At 46.1% G+C, this 11,551-nt stretch overlaps 1 protein-coding gene across 1 annotated transcript; it reads left to right on the forward strand.

The window, feature by feature from the left end:
- The first annotated feature begins 2,772 nt into the window (after positions 1-2,772).
- On the forward strand, positions 2,773-6,810 carry LOC141148635 (E3 ubiquitin/ISG15 ligase TRIM25-like). The gene has a single exon (XM_073636258.1). It carries the CDS (start codon positions 2,857-2,859, stop codon positions 4,405-4,407), a length of 1,551 nt encoding a protein of 516 aa, XP_073492359.1. The 5' UTR covers positions 2,773-2,856; the 3' UTR covers positions 4,408-6,810.
- The last annotated feature ends 4,741 nt before the right edge of the window (positions 6,811-11,551 follow it).

An 11,551-nucleotide genomic window follows, 5' to 3' on the forward strand; every position in this document is an offset into this window, starting at 1 on the left:
TAAGTTCATGACCGTTCAAATACTAGTGATCTGCGATTGACTAAAGCTAATCACATGGCTCACTAGTGATGAAAGAAAAGCTGGTATGAATCACATTGATTCATAACAGCTTTGTTGACATTGACATCGCATAGCAATCACATGATCACGAGTCCCGAGTATCGGGATCCGCTGTGTCCGGTAGGGACAGCGATCGGAGGGGAGGGGGGCGCTGCGCACCCCTGTGTCATTACCGGCAAAGCGACGTGCGTTTGCCTGTACATGCCACCCGTCCGCATTAAAAGTACTGTGGGAGGTCGGCAAGAGGGTAACATAAAGCTGCATTTTTCCGTTTGATTTTGTATATATCTTGTATCCAGGTATAGTGTTAGCTGCTACATCTTAGAAAGTTTTTTCCCCTAAGTGCTGATTTCTTTCAAGTTTTAGATCCATGATTCTGGTTTAACCGTTTCCAGTCCAGGATGTATAGATGTGTACGCTGCATGGGAAGCGTGTAATATAGGAGACCTCCTCAACCAATATCATGTAGAGTTGCTGTGTCAAATAGGGCCGAAACAACTAATCAATTAATCGACAACGAATCGATTATGAAATTAATCGATTACTATTTTCATAATCGATTATTCGGCCAGTAACATAATGGGGTTAAAAAAACTAAAAGTAGCCCTTTATAGTACAAAAAGAGCAAATAATTGCTACTGTAAATATTACTTTCTCTGTTGCACAGTAAAAAACGAACTCCTTACAGTAGCGATTATTTGCTCTTTTTGTACTATAAAGAGCTCTTTTTTTTTTTTTTTTTTTTTTTTTTTTAGCTCCATTATGTTACTATATGTCTTCAAAGGCTCCATTCACACTAATGCGTTTTTGATGCATTTTGCATAAATGCATGGGAATTTTTTAACATGGGTTCCTATGGAACATGTTCACATCAGTGCATTTTTGTGCCTCTGCGTTTTTGGAAAGGGTCGGGGACTTTTTTTCATGCAAAATGCAGCGTTTTGCATGTAATAGAATTCAATAGACCCGCATCCAAAAATGCAAGTACCGCGTTTTTGCCGCGTTTTGCGTTTTTTTCTTTCCTTTTTCTTACACTGTATACAGTATTAAAAAAAAACACTGTAAAAAAAAAAAACGCAAAACGTGGCAAAAATGCAGCAAAAACGCATGTTGAAAAACGCAGCGAGGACCACAAAAAGCACTGCAGAAACGCTCAAAAGCAACATGCATAGGTGTGAATCGAGCCTTAGGCCTGGTTCCCACCCATGTGTTTTTTGGTGCTGTTTGCAGAAACGCGCTACAGTTCATTTACATTGTCTCCTACATGTGCTCTGTGTGACATTATTTCTCTGCCCCCCTCCCAGTTTGCACATTCCACTGTGTTAACTCCTAGTGTGCTGGAAGGTGCAAACGAGGAAGTCCAGAGAAATGCCATCACAGAGACAGTACAGGGAAGCCGTGTGTGTGAATTCCTGTACCTTGTAGTGCACCGGATTAGTGCACTACGTAAAGTGGAGTTCCACCCGTTTTTTAGTTTATTAAAAGTCAGCAGCTACAAAAAGTGTAGCTGCTGACTTTTAATAATCAGACATTCACCTGTCCCACGGTCCATCGATGCGGCTGCACGGAGCCTCGCTCCTCTCCCTCTCCTCGGCGCCGCCATATCTACTGTGGGCAGTGACACCCGCCTGTGACAGCTTATGGCTTCACAGTCGGGCGCAGACTGCACGAGCCGCACTGCGCTCTGCCATTGGCCGGCCAATCTTCTGGGACCCAGAAGATCGCTGGCAGAGAGGGGCCGCCTAGTAAATTTGTTGTTTATTAAAAGTCAGCAGCTACAAAAAAAGTGTATCTTCTGACTTTTAATAAAAAGACACTCACCTGTCCCACAATCCAGTGGCGTGGCCACCCAAACCCTTCATTTTCTCCCCTGCGCTGGCAATACTACTGTGGGCATCCGGCTGTGACAGCTTGCAGCTTCACAGCCGGGTGCGCCTATCTCACTGCGCTGTCCTGCATAGCCGGGGGTGCGTGTCTCACTGCGCTGTCCTGCATAGCCAGGCAATCTTCTGGGAACTGTGATATGTCCCAGAAGATTGCAGGGAGGAAGGGCCGCCTAGGCGACCCAAGCGGAAGTGGGAGCTCGTCGGTAATTGTGATGCATCGTGATGCATCGCGGAATCGAATCGTTGACCAGATAATCGGAATCGAATCGTGAGACCAGTGAAGATGCGCACCCCTAGTATATATCCTCTAATAGTATATACAGTATATATCTCCTCTAATAGTATATACAGTATATATCCTCTAATAGTATATACAGTATATATCTCCTCTAATAGTATATACAGTATATATCCTCTAATAGTATATACAGTATATATCTCCTCTAATAGTATATACAGTATATCTCCTCTAATAGTATATACAGTATATCCCTTCTGTCAGTTATTCTCAGAGTGGATTAAAGATTTTACTCCCTAACCATATAGTTGGTTATTTATATTTACCACAGCGTATAGAGATACTTAGGAATAAATTGCCTTTTTTTAAACTTTACATATTAACTAAATTATACACCACACTTTTTTTTAAGGTTATTAACCGATTAATCAAAACAATAATCGGCCAACTAATCGATTATGAAAATAATCGTTAGTTGCAGCCCTAGTGTCAAACCAGAGCACATAAAGGGTTAAGTAAACAGGGAGGATCTCATTCTACATGAGCTCACTTCCTGAGGAGTATTCCCAGAATTGCTTTCACATTCATTTCCGTGCCGTGTACTGGAGAGATCAGACGCTCCCAGATTTTCTTCTGTTCTGAGTTGTAGCAAAAGTTTATTTTTTCCCTAGAATGGCGACTTCTAGTCTGAGAGAGGAGCTGAGCTGCTCCATCTGCCTGAGCCTTTATAAGGAGCCCGTATCACTGAAATGTGGACATAACTTCTGCCGGGATTGTATAGTGACTGTGATGGATACACAGGAGAGGAAGTCTACCAGTTATTCCTGTCCAGAGTGCAGAGAGCAGTATACAGAGCGCCCTCCGCTGGAGAAGAACAGGAAGTTGTGTAACATTGTGGATAATATAAGATCTTCTCACCCGGAGGTCTCCTGTACGTACTGTAATCCTCCTGTACCAGCTACTAAAACATGTCTACACTGTGAGGCCTCTTTTTGTGATATGCACCTAAGAAATCACAGCAAGTCACTGCATCACGTTTTAACTGATCCCACCACATCATTTGATGGCAGAAAATGTTGCATACACCAAGAAATCCTGAAATATTACTGTACAGAGGACAGTGCCTGTATCTGTATGTCCTGCTGGGTGGCTGGAGAACATAGAGGACACCAGGTGGACCTTCTGAATGAGGCCTCAGAGAAGAAGAAAGAGAGATTGAAAGATGTTATTGAGAAACTGACCAATGAGAGACAAGAGACTGAGAAGAGAATCCAGAATCTGGGAAATCACAGGACGGGAGAGAAAGGAAAAGCAGCTGATGTCACCAAGAGAGTCACTGAGCTGTTTAGAGACATCAGGAGACAACTGGATAATGTAGAGAATAGAATTCTGACTGAGGTCTCCAGACAGGAGGAGGAGATCTCCCAGTCAGTCTGTGGTCTGTTCCAGAAGCTGGAGACAATGAAGAATGAGCTTTCCAGGAAAATTAAGGAAGTTGAGGACTTACGTAAGGTTTCAGATCCATTAACTGTGCTAAAAAAAGAAATGAACTGTAATGACATCATTCCTAGGAGTGGTGATGTAAGAGATGCTGGATGTCTGGATGAAGGAATGATCTCACAGATGCTCCACAGAGGACTTCTCCACTTTACTGACAGTCTGATGGATCTGAAGACAAAGAGACAATTCTCAATAATGGAGAAGTCAGACATCCTACTGGATATAAAAACAGCCAGCAATCGCACTTTTGTATCGAAAAATCTCAAATCAGCTGCTGGTAGCAATAAACCAGAAAACAAACCGGATAATCCAGAGAGGTTTACAGTTCGACAGGTAATGAGTACACAAAGCTTCTCATCAGGTAGACACTACTGGGAGGTGGATGTGAACGGAGCAACAGAATGGCTGGTTGGGGTGGCCACTCAGAGCATAGAGAGGAAGACAGAGGGAATTGAATCTTTCATAGGTTACAATGATAAATCATGGGGTCTGACTCAAAGAACCGGTCTCCAAGCCCGGCACAAGGACTCTGTTAAAAAATTAGATTCCAACTCTTCTCTAAAGACAGTTGGGATCTATCTGGATTATGATGAGGGACGTCTTTCCTTCTACCAGCTGTGTGACCCCATCAGACATCTCCACACCTTCACCACCACCTTCACGGAGCCCCTCCATGCTGCTTTCTTTGTGTTTGAAAATTCCATCATTAGAATAATGGAATAAGAATGTATAACATTTGTTCTGGGCTCTCCAGTGTAATAGCGCCTGTAACCACTGGGGCGGTTTGCAGGCGATATTGCGCTAAAAATAGCGCCTGCAAACCAACCCGAAACAGCCGCTGCGTTAGCAGGACTTTTTTTCCGTCCTGCTAGCAGCATCTTCGGAACGGTGAAGGAGCGGTGTATACACCACTCCTTCACCGCTCCTGCCCATTGAAATCAATGCGGCTATACCGAGAGGCGCTTTGTGGTGGTTTTTAACCCTTTCTCGGCCGCTAGCGCGGGATAAAACCACCCCGCTAGCGGCCGTATACCGCGGCTAAAACGACAGTAAAGCGCCATTAATAATAGCGACGCTTTACCGCCAACGCACCCCCCGCCCCAATGTGAAAGGGGCCTTAGATCACATATTCAATTTACAAGCTTTTTTATATATCAATTAGATATAAATTTGCTCCTGAAATCTCAGGATCAGGGAACAAATGCATTTTAATTTTGTTTATAATGCACCGATGAGGATGATCAAAATGATCAGTTTCAATTATATAAAATCTTGAAACTATGACCATACTCAAGGCTGTTTTTCTCAGGGTCTCAGAGAATCATCCCCCAAAGCCCACAGTACAGAGCCTCTCAGAGCAGAGGGTGCTCACACAATACAGAGCCACCCCACCACAGTACAGAGCCCACACACAGTACAGCAATCCACCCATATGGTACATTGCCCTCCACCACAGTACAGAGCCCCCACACATCACAGGAGCCCCCCCACGTGGTACACAGCCCCTCCCCCCAAAGTAGAGAGCCACCACACAGTACAGGCACCTACTGGCATGGTACATTACATAGCCCCCCAGCACAGTACAGGAGCCCACCTACATAGTACATAGTCCACCACAGTACAGAGCCCCCACACATCACAGGAGCCCCCCCCACATGATACAAAGCCCCCCCCAAAGTACATAGCCACCACACAGTACAGGCACCTACTCGCATGGTACATAGCCCCCCAGCACAGTACAGGAGCCCACCTACATAGTACATAGCCCCTATCCACATAGTACAATACAGAGCCCACACACAGTACAGGAATCCACCCACATGGTACATAGCCCTCCACCACAGTACAGAGCCCCCACACATCACAGCCCCCCCCCCCCCTACGTGGTACACAGCCCCCCCCCACACACAAAGTACAGAGCCACCACACAGTACAGGCACCTACTCACATGGTACAGCCCCCCAACACAGTACAGGAGCCCACCTACATAGTACATAGCCCCCAGTACAATACAGAGCCCACAAACAGTAAAGGAGTTTACCCACATGGTACATAGCCCCTCACCACAGTACAGAGCTCCCACACGGAACAGGAACCCACCCACATGGTACATAGCCCTCCACCACAGTAAAGAGCTCCCACACAGAACAGGAACCCAGCCACATGGTACATAGCCCTCCACCACAGTAAAGAGCTCCCACACAGAACAGGAACCCACCCACATGGTACATAGCCCCCCACCACAGTAAAGAGCTCCCACACAGAACAGGAACCCACCCACATGGTACATAGCCCTCCACCACAGTAAAGAGCTCCCACACAGAACAGGAACCCACCCACATGGTACATAGCCCCCCACCACAGTAAAGAGCTCCCACACAGAACAGGAACCCACCCACATGGTACATAGCCCTCCACCACAGTACAGAGCCCACACACAGTATAGGAACCCATCCACTTGGTACATAGCCCTCCACCACAGTACAGAGCCCACACACAGTATAGGAACCCACCCACATGGTACACAGCCCCCCCACCACAATACAGAGCCCACAAACCGTACAGGAGCCTACCCACATGGTACATAGCCCCCCACCACAGTACAGTGCTCCCACACAGAACAGGAACCCACCCACTTGGTTCATAGCCCCCCACCTACATGGTACATAGCCCCCCCACCATAGTACAGGAGCTCCCCCACACACAGTACGGAACCCCCACAGTACACAGCCTTCCCACAGAGTACAGAGCTCCGCCCCAGTACAGGGGCCCCCCACACAGTACAGAGTCACCCCCCCACACAACACAGTGCCCCCCCCCCCCCCACAGGACAGGAGCCCACATAGTACAGAGTTGGTGAGGACTGGGCAGTGCTGAAGGTTTTGGCTCGGAAAAAAAAGCCTTGCCTGTACTCCATAACCTGATTTATTGTTAAGCCCAACACATGTCGCTTTATTTAATAGTGCAGTGCAGACCATAAAGATGATCTGTATGGTACCATATATCACAGTAATCAATCAGAACTCACTTATCTGGATGTTACCAGTTGCTGCACTTCTTCACTAACTGTACCTTATTTGGTTTTATTAAACAAGCCCAATGGTGTCACAAGCAACTGGAAATTGTTGTAAAAATAATGTCCATAAAATGAATGATTTTGACATGGGGGATTAGTTTTAGCAAAATGCTTTAACCACCTGAATACTGGGCACTTTCACCCCCTTCCTGCCCAGGCCATTTTTCAGTTTTCAGCGCTGTCGCACTTTGAATGACAATTGCGCGGTCATACAAAACTGCACCCTAATGAAATTTTTATCATTTTTTTCCCCACAAATAGAGCTTTCTTTTGGTGGTATTTGATGACCTCTGCGGTTTTTATGTATTGCGCTATAAACAAAAGAATAGGGACAAGTTTGAAAAAACACAATATTTCTTACCTTTTGCTATAATAAATATCCAAATTTTTTTTTTTTAACAAATTTTTTCCTCAGTTTAGGCTGATATGTATTCTTCTACATATTTTTGGTATAAAAAAATCGCAATAAGCGTATATTGATTGGTTTGCGCAAAAGTTATAGCGTCTACAAAATAGGGGATAAATTTATAGCATTTTTATTATTATTTTTTTTTTTTACTAGTCATGGCAGCGATCTGCGATTTTTATTGTGACTGCGATATAGCGGCGGACATATCGGCCACTTTTGATACATTTTTGGGACCATTCACATTTATTCAGCGATCCGTGCTATAAAAATGCATTGATTACTGTGTAAATGTGACTGGCAGGGAAAGGGTTAACACTAGGGGGTGATCGAGAGGTTAAATGTGTGTCCTAGGGAGGTGATTCTAACTGTGGGGGAGGGGACTGACTGGGGGAGGTGACCGATCGGTGTCCCTATGTACAAGGGACACACCATCGGTCTCCTCTCCTCTGACAGGAGTTGGATCTGTGTGTTTACACACACAGATTCACGGTTCTGCTCTGTTACCCGGCAATCGCGGGTGCCCGGCGGACATTGCGGCCGCCGGACACGCGCATCGGGTCCTGAGCGTCGCGGCGGGCACGCACGTGCCCCCTAGTGGCTCGGGAGGGCGATTACGTCATATGACGTCCGCCCAGAACAAGAGCTGCCTCGTCCCCCAGTCATATGACAGTGGGCGGGCAGCTAGTGGTTAAATAGTGAATCTACAATCATCCTAACAATACATTTCTCTTATATGTTATCTTTTGAACTGTTAGATGTATTCTCAGGAGATTTTTTTACATTTATTTGATATTGCATTTTTGCTTCAGTAAAGACTTCAGTAAAATGTCGCTTGAGTGGCGTCTTTCTTTGGTATATCTATACTTATGGATCAGTAAACAGATACCTGCTCCCATACTGTGAACCCATACTGTGAACCCCGGTGGGGAAATTTGTATTCTCCATCTTTAAAAGAGAAGTTTGGGATTCCTTTTTTTTTTTTTGCTTAACTCTTAATCCTTATGAGCTGCTAATATCTACAAATCTTTCCTGCCCTCTGAGAAGTGCACAGTTTCTGTTAAAATATAGTTAATTACCTGTGGGAGGGGCTACAGACATTCTTGAAGCGTTATACTGACAATGGGAAGTTTGAATCCACCCCCTTCCTTCTCCTCTCTGTGATTGATATCAGCTCTGGGCTCTCTGCTCATTCCTGAGATTTCTCACAACACACAGAGCTGCTCCCCTCCCCCCTCCCTCTCCTCCTCCCCCTTCCCTGTTGCAGACACAACAATCTCAGCACACATTCAGGATTTGCAGCAGGCATTGGTGAGTGTAGAAGTTAGGGATAGTGCTCTGTACAGTGTATTATATTCTACTTTCCTGCTAAAATGGCATAATGCAAATAATACATTTTTAAAGTAAGATACAACACTGGCTTTTGTCAGCACTGCCTGCATTTACTGTAAAACAATTAAAGCTAATATTTTGATTTTATTGGTTATTCAGATTGTTATATGTGATTGAGGTCAAGGAACCTTCCATGTACATATGCTGGTTTCACACTGCTAGGAGTACAGGGCATGGGAGTATAGGGGATGATGGGACCATATAGGAGTATAGGGGATGATGGGACCATATAGGAGTACAGGGGATGGGGATAATGGGACTGTTTAGGAGTACAGGGGATGGGAATGATGGGACTGTATAGGAGTACAGGGGACAACGGGACTGTATAGGAGTACAGGGAATGATAGGACCGTATAGGAGTACAGGGGATGGGGATGACAGGACTGTATAGGAGTGCAGGGGATGCCGATGATGGGACTGTATAGGAGTACAGGGGATGGAAATGATGGGACTGTATAGGAGTACAGGGGATGGGGATGATGGGACTGTATAGGAGTACAGGGGATGGGGATGACGGGACTGTATAGGAGTACAAGGGATGGGGATGATGGGACTGAATAGGAGTACAGGGGATGGGGATGATGGGACTGTATAGGAGTACAGGGGATGGGGATGATGGGACTGTATAGGAGTACATGGGATTTGAGGATAGGGGTGACATCAGTGGCAGAGGGATGGTGGTGAGGGGATGGGATCAGTGATGGGAGGGATTATTTTTTATGTACAATACAGGAGACTCTGGGGACATATCAGGGGTCACTTTAGATGTGGGGGAGTTGTCAGTTTCCCTCTCCTATGTACTGTACACATCTATGCTCTCTACACATAGCACTGTGTTCATTTCAGGGAACAGACAAAGGGCACAGGTCACTATGTTCCTTACCGTGTCTTCTCTTCTGTAATAACACAGTGCTATGTGTGGAGAGATTACCTGTGTTCATTCCTGCACATAAGAAGTGTTCAGTGACTCTCCCCCCTCCCCCCATTGGCTGGAGGAGACACTGATATGGACTTTGAATGAGTGAGGGGGATTCAGAGGACACAGGAACATCAAAGCCCAGGGGAGAGGTGTTGGAGTCTCGCAACGGAGAGCTTGCAGAAACAGCCAGGTAAAGGTGAGGACACTTCATTGCTTGTCATGCTGCCTCTGCTCCTGTGTTTTAGCTGGGGACACACTGCCATGGAAACAGAGGCACGTGAAGAACGTGCTTGTTCTAGATAGCAGCCTGGGTGTGCACAAGCACACCCACATGTCCTCCAGAGGGAGGGAGTGAAGGAGGGGCTGGATCTTTATCCACCCCTTGGAAACTTTTGAACTGAGAGAGAACTGTTAGAGGTTGCTTCTGGACTCTTCAAAAGACTATTCTGCAAAAACTAAAGGACTGAGGAAAGAAAGAAATACAGTGCAGGTATGAGGTTAGCATGTACTACCTATTTTTGCATCCCCATACTTCTCCTTTAAACAATGCTACAAGCTCTATGTGACCACAGTGCAAAAAATAGCTGCTGATAATATTTGAAATTCATAGCTGACCTATGCATTTTTCCTGTTTTATCTCAAGGAGCTACTTCTTATCTTGAACTACAGAAATATTTTTGGAAATCTATTGTGATGAAAGGAGTGGGAGTGGTCGAGAAATTTAGCAAAAGACAACTGGCACGGCTGATACCTCTCAATCTACAAAAATGCTGTGAGCTGGCAGCCCACCCCTTTGTGTAGCTATGGTGTGGAGAATGCCCTGGACTCAGTAGATTGGGCAGCAGTTGGGAGGAATGACAGCTTCCTCCTGGGTTTGGTCCAGCCCAGGTTCAGACCAAATTGCTACTTACCCTTCTAAAGGACAGACAGAAGAGTTATTTTAGAGCTGTAGATACATTTCTGTGGCCCAAATTAGACAGAACTAGGATAGTAAATTGATGTATAAGAGAGTTGTGTAGTTCTCTATAACAAATGTAGCACCCTTTATTGTGTGCTAGAAATAGTGTAGGTTTGTTACTTTAGGTAAATGTAGTTAGCTCAGGGCTAAGCCTGAGCTGTGAATTGGGTCAGGGTCATGCAAATTCAGGGCTGGATAACTCATCTGGCAGCTCTCTCTGGCACTTCCCCCTAGTCCGGAAGTTTGTAGAAACTTCTAGAACTAGAGGGCAGGAGGTGCTGTCATGCATATTTATGAGGACCTCAGGCCAATCCCCAGCAAAGGGCTGGCAGGGGGCAGGTTCACCTCATAAATAGACATGGCCCATGCCAGCAGGGGCAGTCGGGTGGAAGATGGAGATATAGTGCTGTGGAGGCTGTTGGTGGCCCTCAGGGGTACCCCCTAGTTGGGGGGGTGGCCTTAGGCCATGGCTTGGGTGCTGGGAAGAACCTGCCATTACACACGGAGGAAGCCCTTCCTGGAGGCATGGAAACAAGAGAGAGGACAGGTTGAGTAGAGCAGCACTACTGGGAACTCACAAGGGGGGAGACTGCCATATGTAGCCAGTTCTCCATGAAGACCACGGTGTGCCAAGTCTTCATCTCTTCCCTGGGAGATCTCCTGCAGGGTCAGATGGGTGGGCTGGTGAAAGTCAGTTGGGTAGGCTGGTGCAGAGTCCGTCTGGAGGACTGGCGTGGAGAGTTAGCCTGGGGGGCTAGTGAAAGGGGCAGCTGCAGCCAGGTGGGTTGGCAGTGCCTGAAGAGGTGGTGCTGGGACCAGTGACCGCAGGTAGGAAGTGATGTGAAAGTCTAAGCTGTGTCACTCCAGTGTGCTGTTTTTTCAAGGGACTGCGAGTTCCTGCCTCTAATGGACTATTGCTGACAGTCAGGCCCTGTCAGCTCCCTTCAAGGAGTGTGTCAGCAGGAACCACATGCATGCAGATGGCTGAAGAAGAGGAAGCTGTATATAGAGACTGTATATAGGAAGTTAAACCTGAAGTTGTTGAAGTCAAGTGGACATCCCATAATCTCCCATCCCTATTCAAATTGAAACTCCCTAATAAAACACAAAAACAAA

Source organism: Aquarana catesbeiana, linkage group LG06 (assembly GCF_042186555.1).
Source record: "Aquarana catesbeiana isolate 2022-GZ linkage group LG06, ASM4218655v1, whole genome shotgun sequence".
Lineage (NCBI taxonomy): Eukaryota > Metazoa > Chordata > Amphibia > Anura > Ranidae > Aquarana > Aquarana catesbeiana.